This window comes from Poecile atricapillus, chromosome 1, assembly GCF_030490865.1.
Source record: "Poecile atricapillus isolate bPoeAtr1 chromosome 1, bPoeAtr1.hap1, whole genome shotgun sequence".
In the NCBI taxonomy this organism is placed as follows: Eukaryota; Metazoa; Chordata; class Aves; order Passeriformes; family Paridae; genus Poecile; species Poecile atricapillus.
The window spans coordinates 145,016,891-145,037,152 of NC_081249.1; the positions used below are offsets into that span (position 1 = coordinate 145,016,891).

The 20,262-nt window shown below is 37.8% G+C and overlaps 1 protein-coding gene across 3 annotated transcripts in view; it reads right to left on the reverse strand.

Annotated features, from left to right (window-relative positions):
* Window positions 1-408: 408 nt before the first annotated feature.
* Window positions 409-20,262, reverse strand: part of ZNF106 (zinc finger protein 106) — a 41,209-nt gene continuing 21,355 nt past the window's right edge. The window contains exons 8-22 of one of the 3 annotated variants that reach the window (XM_058842311.1): window positions 18,534-18,688; window positions 18,378-18,438; window positions 17,716-18,057; window positions 13,479-14,256; window positions 13,064-13,119; window positions 12,434-12,579; window positions 11,996-12,130; window positions 10,991-11,107; window positions 10,439-10,630; window positions 9,717-9,779; window positions 8,101-8,220; window positions 7,562-7,633; window positions 6,319-6,390; window positions 5,533-5,679; window positions 409-4,538 (exon numbers count right to left, since the gene is read on the reverse strand). In XM_058842311.1, the coding sequence (XP_058698294.1) occupies window positions 4,482-4,538; window positions 5,533-5,679; window positions 6,319-6,390; window positions 7,562-7,633; window positions 8,101-8,220; window positions 9,717-9,779; window positions 10,439-10,630; window positions 10,991-11,107; window positions 11,996-12,130; window positions 12,434-12,579; window positions 13,064-13,119; window positions 13,479-14,256; window positions 17,716-18,057; window positions 18,378-18,438; window positions 18,534-18,688 (2,513 nt within the window). In that variant the 3' untranslated portion in view covers window positions 409-4,481. Of the gene's footprint in view, window positions 4,539-5,532; window positions 5,680-6,318; window positions 6,391-7,561; window positions 7,634-8,100; window positions 8,221-9,716; window positions 9,780-10,438; window positions 10,631-10,990; window positions 11,145-11,995; window positions 12,131-12,433; window positions 12,580-13,063; window positions 13,120-13,478; window positions 14,260-17,715; window positions 18,058-18,377; window positions 18,439-18,533; window positions 18,689-20,262 lie in introns of those variants that run through there. The other 2 variants (XM_058842302.1, XR_009277957.1) reach the window with 2 other exon arrangements.

Genomic DNA, 20,262 nt, shown 5'->3' on the forward strand with positions numbered 1-20,262 from the left:
TCTCAGTTGGGATGTTCCAAGAAAAAACAAAATCTATCAGTTAAAAGATAAAAATCAGGATTTTTAACTGGCAATTCAAAAATGGTCCTTATACAGTTCTGGTGAGTGAACTACCAACAAGTTCTACAGCTCTACAGAACTTCCCCAGAAATGGGCCATGAAGCAAGACACGCAGTACATCAGCCTGGAGGCAGCAGTTGGGTGGACAGTTTCATTTCCCTGCCAAATGACTAGGTCTGAGATTCCTGCACACCTGTAACATTTCCTGCCAGTGCTGGAGCTTCAAAGTGGCCTGTTTAATTTTATCCAGCACTCACAGAACAGGAAAAAAATCCAAAACAAATAAAATTCTACCAAATCCTGTGAAAGAATCATTCTATTTAAAACAAAGGAGAAACAGACGAACCATTAACAATATAAAGAACTTTATTTTTTTTATTTCTTCTTTTGCCATGTAAAGTTTTGTTATTACACTCACAGCTTTGTACCAAAATGAGAGAAAAAAACCATGATCCATCTGTGCACGTTTTACACAGCTTACATTATTAAATATTCAATCAAGTTGTTCTATTCCACTTCCATTCTTTAAGAAGACTGTTTAACATTACAGCAAAATGAAATCTGAGAAGCTGGCAGGCGCATATAACAGAACATATACCTATACAGTTTGCTCTTTGAGGATTCATTATTTTACAAACAGCAGCTGAAACCGTTTTCTCATCCTTCCTCACATATTCTGCAACTCTGGACAACTCAGACTGCTTGAATTATAGTACAATACAGGCCCAAGAAAAAACCAAGATTCACCTGTACCTGTGTTTTAATTCAACTTAAGGGAAAAGTATTTTCCCAACGAAAACATTTCCCCTGCCATTTACAAGTTTGCAATTATCATTTACCTTGATCCAGCATGACTGTACTGTTTGAAAATGTGCATTAAGAACTGCACTACTTCAAACACACCACACAGCCAAGCTCCTGCTATTTTGCAGAAGCCAACTTATGTGCTGATACTAGGTTTAAAGTCTAATTCACATATAACTGACACAAGGTAAGCAGAAGCCTGGATATTTAATGCATCTTTGTACCAAGAGATGCAGTCTTCCCTCCATCCCCTTCCACGTACAGAAGCAGCAGCGTTAGGCCAGAGTGTTTTGCACTGCCAGATAGCTGTTATTTTTCTCTGAAATTTGAAGGAGAAAGGAGAAACTAATATAGACAAATCCCAAAAGGCCCCTAAAGGGCTGTCATACAGCAAGTCCAAAACCTTTTTTAACAGTAGACTAATAAAAAAATCCACAGCTAATCACAAAATAAATCTTCATTCTACTCACTCTTCCACCCACAATTTTTTACTTGCATAAAAAACAAACCAAAACCAAAAATAAGTAATCCTGAAACTGGCTTCAGATGTGCAGTACTGCTTTTCATGCAAATATTACTGTGTTAAATGTCACAAACAGCCCATCTTGCCAAAGTTATTGCATTCTTCAGCTAGAGGTATATCAGGAGTCAAAACCCTCAGTTGCAATACCAGAGAGGATCTCACTAACAAATACCAACAAACATTATTTTGGCATTTCTGTTCTGATATTGCCTCCAGATGAAGTAAATGGCCAGTTGTGAAATCTGCACCAAATTCCAACTGAACAAATAGGAAACCACTCCACAGAACTCCAGAGAAGCCTGGGGATTTTCACAGCTGCACCACTTTATAGCAAATCCTTTTAAGATATCCTCATGGAAAAACCAGCATTTTCCTCTGAATCCAAGGATTTTAAAAAATTGTTTCTGATTCATGAAGTAAAATTTTTCACCCATGCAGCTCTGCTATTTTCCCATCTCTTACAATGTATCTGAAATGACCTACAAAGCAGCAAAAGACACAACTGCTAAAGCTGGACTTCAGTAGCCCAGACTTTCCAGGAGGATTGTTTTCAAGACAGCTAAGGAAATATCATGGACCACACAAAAAGAAAGACCGCTTCTACCAGCTAGAAAAGATAAATCCAACAAGCAAATGGGAATGCAAATAAAGTGTCATAACTGTGTTTATTGCAACATCTAATGAGAAAGATCCTTATATGTTCCTGAAAACAGCTGAAAGAATGTAAAGAATCACAAGGGAGAAGTAACAAAATCTGCTCTCACACACATTTTTCAGAATGCCACTATTGCCCCACAGGCTTGTCCTCGGGACATACCTCCACATCTTCACTTGCAGCACAGTCCATGAAGGACAGCTTAGGATGCCTACCCTGTTTATGCCACACTTACATGCTCCCTCATCATGGTTCAAAAAACTCTCAGAACTCCTGAATACCAACACCTTTGGAAATGGTTTAAGTATTATGCAATCTTCTGCTTTTAGGTCATCAAAAAACCCAAACAAATGCTCTCAGGCTTTAGAGCATTACACCCTCCATCCTAAAACATCTACACTGCTTGAAGACTTCCCCAGACTTGATTCTCTATTGAACTGCTTCATCCACAGTCCATAGACAGAAAGATTAAAAAAGCCCAGCACCAAAACCACAAACACACATCCCCTAAAAACCAAAACAAGAACACCCTCAGAACAGCCTGAGGTCTGAGCCACATATTGGGGCTCTTTGCTATCCACAAACAGCTTAATAAAAAGTAAACAAACTAAATCACCACAAAAGCACTGGAACCTCAGAGATTCCCATGTCTTTGAAGTAGGATGCTACTACATCTCATTCATATTTTACTCCCATCTCAAAAATAATATCCATCAGTCAGAGCAATTCTGCTTGTCTGCTAAGATAATACAAAACCAGTGTGCTCCAGAGAAGGCCCTGAAGTTCCTTGATTGGATGGCAGAGGAACATCCATGGGCTTTCCTGAATTACTCACTTTCTTGGCCTAAAAAGGCTTCTTTACAGTCAAAGAATGAGGCTATAAAACTTATTTGGTCTATGGTTGACAAGTTTGAAAGTGGTTGTGAATAAGATACCCAGTAAAAACAGTCCACTCAGGATTTTTTGAATTCGTGTACAAGCAGCTCAGTTCACTGCCTTCACCCTCTCTTTACAGCTTGGGAAAACTTCTGCTTATTTTATCCTGAGCACCAAAGGCAAAAGTGAACACAAAGCTCCTTGCTAGATTAGTCTCAACGTTAAGAGGGTTCTTTGCTAAATTAGTGTCATTAGGGAGGGGAGAGAGGATGGCAAGTGCCAGAAGGATATTTCACTGAACTTCCAAGGTGAAGCAATCCCACTCAAGGGGACACCTGCAGGAGAACCCTGACAAGCTCAGTCTTTCTTTCTGCACTGGCCTCACTGTGGTACCTTTTGTGCATTAGGAGAAACAAGACTTTTACACGTGATATGCATTTCATATCCTCAGCTTCTGCTTGAGAACTTTAGACTTTAAAACCCTGTTCCATTCTTTCCAGTTGAGTTTTTGTGAACTTCATATAGCCCAAGACAATTAAGCCAGTTCACAACAGAAACAAAACATTACCAAAGTGGATGCACTCAGACACACAGTGCCTTTGCATTTCTCTTGGTTTGCTATGCCAGGAGGATATGGGACTGCAAAGCTCAGTCACTAAGATTCCACAAAATCAGCAATCCAATTACGGTGTTTTATCAAGACAGTAGTGGTGGTTACACTGCTCTTTAACTAAAAGAGAAACAAACACCACTTACTTTTTTCCCATACATTTGGACCTATACTGAAAAAGACTAAGATTGCAAAGCATGTGAGTAGAGCCACTGTTTTGGCTGTTTTGCTGCTACTGGCATCTCCCTCAAGAAATAACCACTTTCCTCAAAATAAACAAAATACCTCAAGAGGTATGGTATCTATCACTGTATATATTGTGCCAGTTACAGCAATTTTTACACAAGGAATAAAAAATAAGTTACATACAATTAACATTAAAAAATTAATTTATTCCAGTCTCCATAAAAACTTTTATTTTTATGAAGAAAGTAAAAACGTACACTGGATATTCAGGTTATATTGTTAGAATTTGTGATATTCTGGTTTGCAGAATTTTATTAAAATTGGCTAAAAAAATTGGATACAACAAAACCTGATACACCTTGGACACATAATAGGCTGCAAGCTGAGTTTGCAAACAGCAGCACCTATTGTAATCTAAGTTTTCAACACCCCTTTGGACTTCCCAAAGACTGTACTTCTTAAAAAAACAAATAAAACCATCTGAAAAGAGACAAACAACAAAAAAAACAAGGCAGACAAGAGGAAGGAATATTCTTGTCCACCAATGAATTAAAAACTTGCAAGAACTTGGGCTAAGTCTTAATTACCAGCCTTATTTCTACAGAGTACAACACAACCTGCAGTCTCTGTAGCAATGCATTTCAGCCCCACTCAGTTTTTGCATTCCAAGTGGGGAAAGAAAGAGGAAAGACCGGAATAAGAAACTGATGTTATTTGGAATAATTTTGGCATACAAAATTACTTCCCAATGTGGGAGGTGAAAAACTTCACGAGTCAATCCTGCTGTCATCCTCAGCATGTTTTTCAATGTGTCCTACAGCGTCCTAGAAAAGAACCAGAAGTCAATTAAAAAAAAATCATTATGATCATCACAACAAACTGCACAAAAAACTTTGCAAAAGATTCTATTGCAAATTCTTTGCAAAAGTCTTTGAAGCCTCAGTGAAGGTGACATTCAAGATAATATACATTTGCTTGGCTTAAAGCCTCTAAAAAGATAAATATTATCATTGTCAAGCTATTAAATCACATATGAAGTGTTTCACATCCCACATGATTAAAGGGAAATAAAAAACAGTTTCCTTCTTGATTAGAAGAGTAAATTAAATAAACACATCATATCTAAAGCCCAGACTTAAAGAGAAATTCAGAATTCTACTGTTTGTTAATTCTTGAAGAAACCTCCATCCTTCCTATACTTTGGAAAGCATTCAAAGGAAGGCAGCTTATACTGTGCCACGGACTAAAATGCAGATTATACCAATCAGTCTATAGGTAACAGCCCTCCTTACACCCATCCCACAATCCTTTCCACATCACTTAATCCAACTCTTAAGCCTTCTTCATTTTCTTCTTTCATTTTTTATGCACGATTTATTTAAAGATTGTTAGCAAAAACAATCTCATGTGAAAAATAAACAAAAATGAAAGGAATAAATAAAAATTAAAAGGATAAAAACCTGTTTTCAAGGCAGATGTTTTTTCATCTTATAAAGTTATTTTTCCTTCATAAACTTCCTAATATCTTGAATAGATTTTCTTATATAATATTTTGAGAATTCTACCATTTCCATGTAATATTTTAGGATCAAACTGTTTTAAATTGATCGTATGTCAAATTATCATAGCTGCACTGTTCATCTGCCATGGGCTGAACTGAATCCTGTTAGCCCTGGATGACTGTAACCACATGCAGTTAAGCCTGCCAAGGCTAGAAAAATTTAAGCCTTTTAAGAGAAATAAGATCAAGTCCCACAGTTGTGGTCATATAAAGTACTTTATATTACCAAATACAGCCATGTTATTTTAACCACATACCTGCTTGGAACCTTTCCTGGAAGTAAAGAAAGCATCACAGTTCTTCCAACGACATTTCAGGGTCTGAAAATTTGGATTGGTGTGGTCAGTTAGCAGGTGTTGTTTCAGATGGTCCACAACTCCAAAGATCAGTGAACATCCATGCCACTGGGAAAAAAACCCAACACACCAGAATAAGCCAGGGAAATACAATTTTTACTAATGCTTTTCTTCCTGCAATTTCACAATACTCTTCCAAGGCTGTAGGCACACCTGCCAAATCCTGTAAGTTTTTTATCTTATTCAATTTCCATTTTCCATGGTCTCTTCCTTTAATTACAGCTTTAAAGAAAATTTTCCTGCCTTTAGCCAAGCCTAGACCCATCAGCAGGAAATGGCAGGAGGAAGAGAGGAATTAAACCTTTACAAAATTTAAGCTTACCTATGACAAAGTAATTTGGAATTTAATTAACTTATTTATCACAGTAAATCAGCTTTTCTATGTCACTCACCCGAAGTTTTTGTTATTAAATAGTGATATGTCTAAAAACTGCCAGAAAGAACAGTAATTTACACTAACAACTTGCCCCAAAGCAACACACACACACACACACATACACACACTGAAGACAACAAGAAATTAAACTAGTGGTATATACCTAAGTGATATATACTTTAAAAGTACATACACATTTTAAAATAATAATGAATTATGAAAAATCTAAGGTCAAACTACCCAAGACTAAGTGACTAGAGCCCACCCCCAGAAAATTCAATAATGAAGACTAAATACAATTTGCTAATTACCCAGCATCGATAATTTTGCATCAGATTAAGCCTCACAGCTCTGACACTGCCATCATAGCATCCAGTGTAGATCTGTAAAAGAAACATTTATGGATAAATAAGCTGGGAATAAAAGAGGAAAAAAAAAGTAAAATTTTGAAGGAGACTTCAGTGCAGGTAAAAACAATGAAACATCAGTATGCAAGGCTTCTACATTTAAAAAATAGGTACAAACAAATTATTTAATTATTTTAATATTTGTATTCATAGTTCACAAAAACCTACAAATAAATAAGAAATGCTTCCATAACCTCTATTGTTGATAGTGTTGTGTGTGTAACAGTTCAGAAAAGTTTAAATTATGGTACTATACACTAAAGTTAAAAAATATGTAGGTGTAAATGTCAAGCTGAATGCATTTCCAGGACTTAACTAATTACATCAAAATAGGATGGAGAGGAAGTGTGTAGAAGAACACCAGAATTTCAGAAAGACTAATGCAGATCCTTTCACTCATCACTAAAGTTCTCATCTGAACCCTTCTTTTAATTGAGAATGCCCACAACAGACCACTGCTGGGGCACAGTTCAAGCCTCAGGTTGGACTTACATGAGATGTGATGCTTGGGCAGAATGTATTCCAATTATTAGGAAATCTGTTGCTTTGGACTTAACTTTTCTCTTATTACAGATCACTACTATACCTTTCATTTTACAGTCTCAAAGAAACCTTCCAAACAAATTCCTAGACATGCAGACAAATAAGCGCTTTTAAAAACTATTTTAAGAAATATTTATCCAGAAGTGCTTCTGAAATTGATCTTGCAGGGCAGATGCATGAAGAAACCTCCACACCTGAATCAATTGCACACCTTTGTTCTGTCAAAGGTTGCTAGAGGTTTGGCTTTGGGTGTATTTCTCCAGCACCTGAGCGATGCCCTTAAGTAAAAGTTAAACAGGATTGACACTTGAAAAAGCAGAAGTATTTTACTATTTCTAGCATCTTCGCTGTAATCATAACTGCAAGAAGAACTATTCTATTAAGACTACAGTAAGCTGAACAGTGATTTTTCCCCACACAATATTATTACATACATATAAAGCTGTTATAGCCACTTGATTTTTTGACTGAGAGCAACTTGGAAATGCCAAATCAGCCAAACAGCAGCAGGCTGATTTCTTTATCTGAAGAAATTGAACTGTCTTGTATGCACCTGTGGCAATTACAACCTTCTCTTTAAGAACAGTGAAAAGAAAGGAGTTACCATGCTCTTATGGATGGTCATACACATAATCATATCTGTGTGGCCTCCGTAGACTTGCAAGCGGTCGTGTGACTGGAAAGAAACAGAAACAGACATTTAATAGCATGACATTTTTAAGAGCCATTTTTCACAGACATCTAAAGGATAATACTTCCAAGAGCAGTTTCTTTGGTAGCAATTAAACTGCTATGGTGGATTCCAAACTTTATAGTCACCTTGAAAGCTCACTTTTGTTTACATTGCTTCTGGGAGTCTTTTTGTCCAACTAAGGACTTGTTCTCTCAGCAGACAAAGCTAACATTTTCCCACTTTTCTGAGCTGTCATTGTCTTGGAATAACCCAGGTTCCAAAAAGTGGTTTAGGTTATGTTCTTTAAAACCCATGTATCTTGACTGGTGAGACAACTATATATACTGAGTGACAGGAAAAAGAGAGATGGGCTAGAGACCAGAAAGTACAAAGATGACTTCTATTTGACTTCAAAATCATTAATTAACACATATTAGATAAATGTAATTAGTAACCACCTATTTTTTTACCTGTAGTTCATAAACACGAACAAATTTATCCAGACATGCTGTCACCATGACTTTCCCAAGAATGTTCACAACTGTTACTGCATGGTTATGGCCCTTATAGATCCGTACCAGCTCTCCAGTCTGCATCAAGAAAAAGCAAAGGTAAATAGGTGTTTGGTTTGAAAAACCAAAAGAACAAAAAGGTTTCACCTAACCCATATAGGGTAGCTAGCTTCAATGCTCATTACTAAAATATGGAAACAACCTTTATTAGACTTCCATTCCCTGTGAAGGCACGTATGACCAAATATTACTTATCCTTTTGTTTGCCCATCCTAACACAGAGCCATTCCAGTACAAAAGAAATGCATGGGTCTTTGTAAAGTTCTCTCTTCTTTTTTTCTGCTTCTGAACAGGAGTCACCAGTGTGTCCAGGTGGCTAAAAAGCCAAAGGTATCCCAGCCTATACCAGGAATAGTGTGGCCAGCAGGACCAGGGAAGTGATTCTTCCCCTGAACTCAGCACTGGTGAGGCCACATCTCAAGGGCCCCTCAGTTTAGGAAGGACACTGAGGTACTCGAGTGAGTCTAAAGAAGGGAAAGAAGCTGGTGAAGGGTCTGGAGCACAATTGTAATGAGAAGCAGCTGAAGGAGCTGGGTTTGTTAAACCGGGAGAGGAGGAGGCTCGGGGGGACCTTATCACTCTCTACAACTCCCTGAAGGGAGTGTGTAGCCAGAGAAAGTCAGCCCCTTCTCCCATGCAACAGGACAAGAGGAAATGACCTCAAGCTGTGCCAGAAGAGGTTGAACACTAAGAAGAAATTTTTCACAGAAAGAGTGATTACATTTTAGAAATGGCTGCACTGGGAGGTGGTGTCGGAGTCATTGTCTGTGGAAGCATTTAGGGAAAGATTGGATGTTGACAATGCCATGGTCTAGCTGTGATGGTGTTTGGTCACAGGTTGGACACGATGATCTCAGGGGTCTTTTCCAACCTAATTGATTCTATTTCCATCATTAGTGACCTATTCTCACCCATCCTGAAACTAGTACCATGCTATTAGTATTAGCACTATTTATGTCGTGATAAAGATCAGCTAGCAAATTCAGCTAAATACACAGAAATATACTAAAATTTTCCTCTGGTAAGTTTCTTATCTAACTTGCTGCAAAACTACATGAATGCTTCTGCTAGGACTAAGGGAAGATGGTGCAAAAGAGGGAGAGAATGGTAAGCTAGAGACAAAGCATTCATGATGCTTTTGAACCATCTAGGGTGGAGCACAGTGTTCCTCAAGTTCTTCCACTAATAAAGAAACTTTTTCCCCACCACAATATCTCACATGGTTTTTCTTGGAACCTTCTCCATATTATCAGCATGTCTATAGTTACATTTGCAAAAAAAAAGATGCCCAGATAAAAAGGCATTGCCTATCATGTGACAAGAGTCAGCAGGTTTATGTAGCCTCTTCATGCCTCCAGAGTTACATAGTCACATTCACAAAATCATAAGACTTCCTTTTCTGGAAGCAATCTGCCCCACCAGTCAGTCAAATATTTTGGAAGTACTGACTTTATAGCATACAAATTCAGTGCCTTAATAGCAGAAGTTAATCCATCTTTCTATATGAGACTTACATGAATGTTGTGGGCATGGACAGACTGATCACTGGAACCACTGAATACCAGATCATTCACAACCTTACAAAAAAAAAAAAAGTATTATATTTTGATTAGATATGAAAGGGACAAGCAAAATATTAAGATGCTATTCAGTTTGAAGTTGTGCTGTAATATTTCCTAAGTTTGGAAGCCTTAAAATCAATCAAGAGTATGAAGGAAAAAGCATGCACTGAGCTCTTTATGTAAGAGCTAGATATATTACAATGATTTTTGACATTTCACAAGTGACATAAGAAGCTTTTAAGTTGCAGAGCAACAGATAACTCACCCTACCTATGGATTATTCTCACAGACAGCTCAGCAGCAAATCAGGGACCAAGCAAACTGAATGCAGAATGCTGTTCTGCACATGCACAGTAAAGCCCAATGTTTCCTGGAAATTTTGGATGTGCTGCATACTTACTTATATGCTGCTCATCCAAGAGAAATTATGCTCCTAACCCCTAACAAGTGACAAGACAAGAGGAAACAGCCTCAAGGTGCACCAGGTGAAGTTCAGAATGGGTATTAGGAAAAGTTTGTTCACTGGAAGGATGATCAGGCATTGGAACAGGCTGTGTTCCAAGGAAGTGATGGAGAAAATCTCTATTAAAATAGAGAAATCCTCTATTTCCTATCACAATCTGCTCATCATTCTAAGCATTCTTTGTGCAAGATGTATTTTCAGAGACACTTGCCTTCATGCAGAGAATAGTCTTGCTGTGACCTTCCAGGGTTCTGAGAAGCAGTCCATTCCGTGCATCTCGCACGCTGATGGTGCAGTCATAGGAGCCCACTACCAACAACTTGCGTGCTCCTTCCTGAGCTGTGGCTAAACAGCTCACTGCTCTAGGGCCATGGCATTCAAAGGTATCAAGCTGTTTATTATTCTGGTGGGGAAAGAAAGAAATGGTATTCAAGAATTAAAATTTTGCTATGACACTGACTAACTTAACAATTAAGTTTCCAAATCAAAGAAATAACTCCTTATGTTATGAAGACCAGGAGAACCTTAAAGAAAAACATAACAATACAGCACCTGAAAGAAAAGTAAACAAAGAGATAGGTAGATAGGACAGCTTCATGCATGGACAAAATAAACAACCAAAAGGGGCCAACAGTGACCATTTATACCAAAATGAGTTCATTACAAATATATTTACTACTGTAAATAAAGAACGGAAAGAAACACAGAGGAAAGAAACAGTATCACAATAGGCTTTCAGGTGCCAATATTTAAACAAACTAACCTTTATGCTGAAAGTAACCACAGTGCCATTTGCAAGACCTGCATAAAGGATCCGCCATCTACTGTGTAAACAGAGCACTCGATCTTCCAATTTAAACTGTTCCATGCACTCTTTGGTCTAGCAATGGAAAGAAGTACTTAAAGATTTTCATTAACTGAAAACAATTCAAGAAAAAAACCTTAAATGAATGATAATTTTCACTTTTTAAACCAACAGAACTGGAGAAAAACATCTGAGAATCTGGTGTCACATGGCAGTTTGACCCTGATTTTAATCAGGCCCATCAATCTCTAAGGCTTGACTGTAGTTCAGCAACCAATTCTAAACCTTAACACTTTGTTCTAATCACAACCTTTAATGTGTATAGAAATTTAGACTTCTGACTGTATATATATACATATGAAAATCATCTGTTATCTGGTTGAGGATTCCCCATTAAGCTCCCCACAGGGAACTTAGAGAGTTTAAAACCTCTGGCAGTTTGCTCCCTGAAGCAGATACATGCTTTGTAGTCTTTCAAGTCACAGGTTGAGCAAATCTTTTTATCATTTAGCCTCAAATACCCAGCTTCAGGAAGCCTCAGTCTACTCTTTTACATGCCCTCAGCAAACCAGATACCTGCTCTCTTTATGGCTGCTCTAAAGATGGAGCAGAGAGCAGTGCCTTCCATAAGCAATGAAGTTAAAATACAGGGAGAGAAATAAGATTCATGGCCAAACAGCTATCCTGCACTTTGGTATTCCCAAAATTTGGGATTATACCATGCTGTTCTGGCAAAAAAAACTCTACTGACAAGCTAGTCAAAAGATTAGTCAACTGATTAGTAAATCAGTTACTGGTTTGCTGTCTTGCTTGTGTGTTTTTTTTCCCCTGTTCTATTCTAAAGAGGTATTAAGAGGTGTTCATGTCCAGATCATATGGGTTTAGAAGGCTTTTAAATTTTTATTTGCAAAGAAACACTTGCATAAAATGCAGCATATGTAAATCAACACAGAGTTTGAGTACCTTGATATTGTAACAGTTGACAGTGTGGTCACTTGAGCCAGTGTAGAGTGCAGCATTCTTCCCATTTGTCTGAGTGACCAGAAGGCAGTTCACTTTTGAAGTATGTCCTTCAAAGATGGCCACACACTTCCTGCTCTAAAAAGGAAAGCATGGAGTCTGTCAGCATAAAGGCCCATAAAACCTCTTGAAATATGTACCTAACAGAATAAGGTAGGACAGCTGAAAAAAATCAGGATATATGTGGCAATCTATCTCTCCTTGTCCCTCTCATAGGGAGAAAGAGTTGGGGAGGTGGAGAAGAGAGGTTTGAAGAAAAGAATAGTATAAAATAAATTAGAAGCTTGACGAAACAGCTGCTTCCTTTACTACACAGTAAGGCGTTACAAAAAAACCTTGTGATTGCAATTAATGTAACACCACTCCCACAACCTTACTTACAACGAGATTGTAGGCACAAACTGTTTTGTCTGCTGAGCAGGTATACAACAAATTCCCAAAAATCTGAATAGCATTCACTGCAGCCAAGTGTCCCTCAAAGTTTCCCTCAGTAGGTTCTTCATCCTCACCTGGCTCTGAAGACACTTCTGCAGGACAGAGACATGTACTTTTCAGTATGGGAACACAGTCAAGAAAACACACTGCTGTCAATCAGCAGAACTGTTTCATGGGCTCAGAACCTTTAAGTCAAATCTCATTGTGGATTTCAGCAGGACTGTGAATGTGACAGAGGGCAATATAAAGTGCTAAAAAGACCTTCATATGACTAAGTTCAGACCTATCTTTAAAATTAAAAAGAGATTGTATTATTGCTTGTCCTAGAGCACTACAGAGACTGTGGAGGAATAGCGCTCATGCGGGAAGTGCAGGGGGATGTGGAGGAGTCAAGACACAAAGCATTCAATGTAAGATGATATAAGTGAGTATGTGTCACTTCCCACTTCAGTTTTGAGTGTAAGCTTTTATCTTCAGGGCAAAATTCCCCAATGCAAGCAGGCTGACTAAGATTTAACACAAAGTCCTGCAAGATACTACATACAAAGCATCAGAAGGAAAGCTTAATAGATATACCTGAAGAGTTCTTTGATCCTCTTAGGGATGATATGGAAGTCTGTATCTCAGCCACACTATAAGACAAAAAATAAACAGTAGCAAGATTGGACTTTGCATGCTCATTTTCAGACAAAATGCTGGGGTAAGTAACATTCCAAAACACAAAACTCTGCACTTAGTGGAAAATACGCTGTGACAGATAAGCTCAAAACCAAACTGGGCAGCCCTGCTCTTGTATTAAGAGAAATTACTAGGTAACAAGACACACTCACTTGTTGACCAAAAAAGCCAAAGCCAAGTTAGTTTTTATTGCCCCTTTTATTTCACTCCTGAAGTCACTGATGTAAGACTTTCTGAATGAAAAAGAGGCCTCTTATGAATATACTATGTAACACTAATAATTTTACTTTTCAGAGCTCTACAATAATCTCACCTTCTTTTCCCATCATTCCTAGAATTTGTGCCAATCTCACTGGTGGAGCTCACTTCATCATAACCAGAGCAAGATGCCTCTAGGGCTGCTTGATCCACAGAATTGCATGAATCCCTCTTTGATGGACTGTCTGGTTTCTCATCTCCTGACTCTGATGAACCAACATCAACCACATCACACTGAGGTGCTGAAATTTCCACTAGTTCCAGAGAAGCATCACTGTCATTCTTGTCTTTGTTTCTTACTGCTTGAGCAGTAACTCCACTCTCCTCTCTTGTAGGAGTAGATGTAGTAACTTTTTCTCCTTTAGGAACCTTTCCACCCTTGACTTTCCGGACAGGCTTGAAGTCAATCATATCCTGCTCTGTATCACTGTTGTCTGGCACATGGGCTGCCCTCAGAGTTTTCTTCTTCCTTAACCTTCTCCTCCTTCTATTCCCTTTCTCAGCTGGGACTGAAGCCATTGTTAAGTGTTGCTCAGACGGTTCTGCTGACAATTTGGGCGTTTTATCCACTGGCATTTCTAGAAGGACTGAATGCTTTGAAAGGGAAGTGCTACACTGATCCAGCAAAAATTTTTCACCAACTGTATCATTTGCTTCTCTCTTGCTGCAAACAGACACTGAATGAGGAGAAGAGTTCTCAGGAAGTCCAGACTGTCCCTTGTCTGCATCAGGCTTGTGGACATCTTGATTAGTGTGCTGGAAACAAGCTGCCAGTCCTGCTAGGGATATGGCTGCAGTGATAACTGGATACACTGAAGTTTTCTGGTTGGTCTCTTCTAAAGAAAACAGCCTAGTGTTACATTCAATCTGTACAGCAACAACTCTTTATGCAGAGTGTATTTTCTGGTTACACTTAATTGTGAATGTAAAGTACATATTCTTACATGTTGAAAACTATGTGCACATGTAGATCTGCAATTTCAGTCAGCTATCCAGCCTTTAAAAAACATAACTAGGAAATAAAATGTTTATCCATGCATAGAAATAAAGGAATGGGGCACATCACTCAAGCTGCTGGCTGGCTGTATGCTTTTAAAGTTCTGACAATCTTTGGTGAATCCTACATTGTTGACTTAAGATGCTATCACCCCTCTGTGTCCTCCCCTATCAGCTGTCATGACTGCTGTAGAAATTACATTAATTAATGCATGCCAAGTACGATTCAGCTGCTCAATGACAGTTTGAAAATCTTGCTTAACCCATCTGGATTATTACAGCTATTACATATAGTTATTTCTACCAAGCTACTTGGATTTACTTCAAGGTAGATAGTTGCGCACAACCCACTCTGCAGCACTGTACCTTCATCGTGGGGAATAGCAGCACTGTAAGCCATGAGGGAAGGCTTTATTTAGTTAGTTTAGTTTACTTAGCTCATCTGTGGTGGACTATGCAATGGTGTCAACACACTCTCCCTGTCATTTAATTGTGGCTGAATTACTATGAACAAAATGATTCAACCTCTCAGCTGAGACAGACTAAGGGAATTATCTCACAGCTGTTTCCCACACCCTAAAATTCCCCAGTTACACTTGCAATAACTACAATCTAAAACAGGATATTTCAAGTTCACTGCATTTCTGGCGTGGGATCACACATCACAAACAGGAAGTTGGCAGTATTTGAAACACTTCCCTCTTCCAGCCTCTCAGAAGCCAGCAAATTAAACCTACACTAATGCTTGGCCAAAAGCACATTACACATCACAGGACCAATTTGATGGTTCGGAATCATGCAGCCAACTAGAAACAGCTAAAATGAGAACATCTCTCACCCACACCTTCCTCAGATGGGGAATTCCAAGATAAAACTAGAACTTGCTGACAGCATAGGATATATGTTGCATTTAAAGTAAATCAATGGAAAGAAGTTTTTCCCTGGACATATAAGTGTCATGCACAATTGCAAAACCTGATAGAAAAACCTCTGTATGGAAGAAATGAGTCATTAGATGAAGTTTGAACAAGTTACTGTGTAAAATTATACTGAGAAGAAGGCACACAAAACCTTAAATTCTGAATACGCCTCTAATATTATGTGCCACTCATTTCCCACTGGAAAGGGGAAGGAAGTAACTTGGTCACTTTATAACAGGAAAATAATAGCAAACAGCCACTTAAACTGAAACTTCTAAACTCAAAAGTTATTAATTCTCAGCACTTGGAGTGCTGCAGGTATTAGAAAAAGAAGTAGAAAATTACCATGGCAGTGTAAGAAAACAGAATCACTCAGTTCCACAGGTGGGACACTGCTGGCATTTAGGGGAAATCAAATGCAATCAGCTCCCTCAAAGAAAGGCTGAGCTAACCTTAATGGGAAGCTGACAAGCTAAACATTCAACTCCAAAAAGTAAACGATCTGCCACAGAGCGAATTCCTCTTCCTCAAATTTCAGAATTTACCTGAAGGCAAATGCTTATTTCCCCCCAAATTACTAGATTTATCTGAAGGCACTCTCATTTTAAATGTAGCACATATAGAAGCGCATCAATACCAAAACTATGGTAACTTGACAAATGAACATAGAAATAATATTCTTGCTTTTAATACATCAAAATTAAGTTTGTTGGAAACAGAAGAACAGTATGATTGAGAGCTTTCCAAAGTAATTATTTAAGTAACAAATGTAGCTATACACTGAAGGTTCATCTTCATAAGAAAAATATAAAAAAAAAATCTTCAACTTCTCTGTTGTGAAGTTTCAAGATTCTGCAAACAAGACACTTCATGCCACTGCAGCTAATGATCACTAAATCTTTCCTCAGAGTTGGAAAACTGAGAATAAAAATGACGCTGATACAAATAAAAAAAAATTAACTGATGTTTAAGCATAACAGTATGGCATATGCCAATAAAAACAGGAAAGCAAAGGAAAGGTAGTGGCTTTCTAAAAGCTGAGTCTTAACAATGCAAACAAACAAAAAAGCTGATTTCTTCCCCAGCCCCAAGTTTACTTTAGTGAATGCCCCCAGAGCTTGACATTCCTTGTCAAATCCTCAAAAAAAAAAAGATGAAGCAGAACTCAGAATACTACACTAACATATTTTAACAGAATGGAATACAGGAAATGCAATGGTGACTAAAAAAAAGCACAAAAACACCACCTATATGCAATTCTATAGCTGAAGCAAACTAAAAAATGTAAAAAAAATCAAATTCTTTTAATTAAAGAAGTCTAAACTTCAATTCAGCCAATATTCATCTTGTGCTTGAGAAAAAAAATAATGCTTAGAAAGGCAGAACTCAACTTTTTCCAACAGTATTTTGTACTTCAGTTGGAGAGGAAAAATATTGTGTTGGCTACCTTTAACAAGGATCAATCTTAAAAAAGCTTTTCTCAAATTATCTAAGTTAAAGGTCTGGGTAAGTGACATTGTTATGGCAGACAACCATCATCAGAGTCACCCTGATTGACTTCACTTAAGAAAGTATGGGATGAGCTTTTAATCTTCAGTTTTTACCTTCAGTCACAGTAGCAAGTTGCAAAGGAAACTACCAACAGCATTTAAGCCTTTGACCACAGACTACAGCACACAAGTTTCATGGCATCTAAACTGCCTAATTAAAGAGTTAGCTATTTCAGCTGCAGTCATTAAGATCTTACTTTGCTGAGACAGGAACTCTCCCATTAGCAGTCCAATTAATTCAGCAGTTTCTCCTCCAGATAAAAGTAAACCCCTATCTTCATTGCTAGCCCTCCCATGCCCCTCACACGAGTGAGCGGTGCCTAACAGCCAATTAGTAGAAGAACAGTAGAAGAATTACTAGCCAATTAGTAGAAGATGGATTGTTACTTCTAATATTACAATTTATACTCTTTGTGCTTACCCAGCAGAGCCCAAGAAGAGCACAGAATAATTTTGATGTAGCTGTTCATAATTTTTTTTTTTAATTTTCAGGCATATCTTTTTCATTTGTAGGCAGACTTTTTGCTACCAGTGCTCATTAAATGATGCAGAGTAAAAGACAAAAATTATAGGGGAGATTCTCAGGTTTGTTGGGTTGTGTTGGTTTTGCATTTTATTAGTTAATTAAATTATTCTAAGAGGATGTAACCTTCAAATCCATATTTGCTCTATTTTCAAAGCAAACCTAGAAAGTACTACACAAGTTAAAGAGCATTCACCCCTGCCTGACAGACTGCAGGCTGAGACACAACTTACTTTCTTTTTGGGAAAAAAGAATTTCCTTATTTTCTTAAAGTTAATTATCTTAAAGGAAAACTACAAATACCATCATTCTGTTCCGCCTCTTCTGTTTGTGGAGCACATGCAGAACTCTGGAGTACAGAATTCACGTTTAGTTCTGTGCCTTGTGGAGACACAGGTTCTCGTTTAACTTGTACTGAGGAGTCAGGAGTATTGGAAGGTATACTGCCAGAGGACTGGAATGGTGATGGCATGGTTACTGGAATAGAAGATCCTCCTGGAGGTACCGAGGAAGACAAACTGTCCACGAGGGGCAGGAGAGAGCCTGAAGGAACTGGGTCAGCTGCCATCTGAGATTTGCTGTTTCGTCTCTCAGTTAGGGCATTGCAGGAAAGTTGCTCTGAGAGTTCAGAAGGTTCATATGTTTCTAATGGCAAAGGAAGAGACACATTAAACAAACAAACAAATAAAATAAAAGAACAAAAATATTTTACAATAAAATTTAGTGGAGCCAGGAGCTCATTTCTTGTGGACACTGAGTCAAGGAAGAGAAAAAATTTTAAAAAAGACACTGGAGAGAACAATCAAAACTGACAGTTCACACTTGACAATAAAGGCCTCATTTTGAAAGTCTATGATTTTACTGTAGCTTAAATGAGCAGATTCAAGTTAAACACAGTTTTTAAAAGATTCTGAGTTCAAAGAATATTAAACATTCCACTGTTGTAGCTCTATGGTATCCTGTACCTTGTAGCCCCTGCAGGATCTGGATTCTCTGACTTCTCAGTGTACTCATTTCCATAGTTATCTGCAAAACAGTTGTGGCTTATATCAGTCCCACTGATTTGACAGGCAGTTCTTCATGCTGCTAACTAGTTCAGACAGTTTCCAAAGCCCTGTTACCTGCTGCTTTAACACAAGGAACCGTTGAACCTCAATATAGGCAGCTTGCAGGGCAGCCCTCGCCTGCAGGAGGCTCCTGTCCACACTCTGCAGGGACTTACTTAACTCTTCTTCCCTCAGAGAAATAGCCAGCAACTGATCTACCTGAGAACGTTCTGAAAAAGAAACAAAATGTAGAGTCCAATTGTACCCAACAATACATTAAGATCCACTACTTGCAATATCACAATAAATAACAGCACCTCAGAATGGAAAAAAATCACATAGATTAGGTCAAGCATTCAAGCATCAATAATTATACAAGCTGAAAAGGATTATTTATAGACAGCACTAGCCACATCTACATGGATCAAGGACAAAGTCAAGTATTCCTCTTTAAGGGATCTCAGCCTTGCCTCTAGTAACTAATTCCATCACAGCTTTGCCAGCACTGATTTAGTTTAAATAAATTAAGTCATTCTCTTTCACAAAGATCTTTTCTTGAAGTACATGTGTACTAGTACAAATACACACCTCCCATTAATGTAATCAAAAAGGCAAAGGCAAATTTAAGCTAAACAAGATCTAAATTATTCAGTAAATGCAAAGCCAAGGAAAAGCTGTTTCAGAGAAAAAGAACCTAATGATTAAAAAAAATAGTTTACTATTAAAGATCATTTTGGGCCATGAGACTGGTGTTTGCAATCTCCTGAGAAAGAGTCTCTGACCACTGTACTCAGTAAAAGATCATCCTATCCCTCCTAGAGACTTCTGGTATTACAGAGATTGTCCAAACAAATTTCCATTTGGGCACAGCTAATTGCATTCACATTATAGTTTCTTTTAGCAAATTTACTACAATAACAATCACACTAAAGCAAAATAATGGGAAAAAGATTTTAGTAAGTGGAATGTGTTATTAGTCTCTATAACAGACACTGGTCATTGAAGACAGGGGCTGATAAAATCCCCCATTTCAAGTAGTGAAATATTCATTCCCATAAAAGAGTCATATTATTGCCCTACATTACAAACAATTCTTAATAAACAATAAAAAAAAAAAATTAGAAATGTTAAAAAATTTGAAAGCCATCTTCTGGAGCCCAATGCTCCTAGCAATGGTTTAGTTATTCTAACTACAGAATACTAAAAATACTAAGAAAATACTCTTCCTAAAACACAATGGTTGGATGGTTCGTTCTGAGACATGGTGATGAGGATGTTTTAGGCATGTTTGAGAAAGATCTGTCTAATGCCAGAATAAGAGTTTTCTTTGATCAGGAGCAGGAAGGAGAGAGGCATTCCACCCTCATTTCCACTAAGGACATTAAAAAAGTAAAAAAGTATTTCCAGAGATGTCAAAAACAGAAGAGACAAAATTAAACAGAGTATAATTTTTTTGGTGAGACCACACAGAATTACAAAGGGAAAAGCTGCACAGAGAATTAGAAAGAAATTAACTGGGGACTTCTCCCTTAAGAACTTCCATCCAAATAGGCAACAAACCTCAATACCCTGTACAGGGGGAAAGCAAAGGTCCTATTTGTACAATCAGGAATATGAACTGCAGGCAGAAAGGATGCACATACCTTTCTCTTAGAAATAACTTATGACAGACTAAGATAAAGATCTTCAGAGAAGAATGTGTTGCAGATTTGTGAGCAGTCCACTCTATAAACTTCAGTAAAAGCCAAAGAAGTAGCATAGTAACATTAAGGAACTACTACTTCAGTCAAGTCAAAATACTACT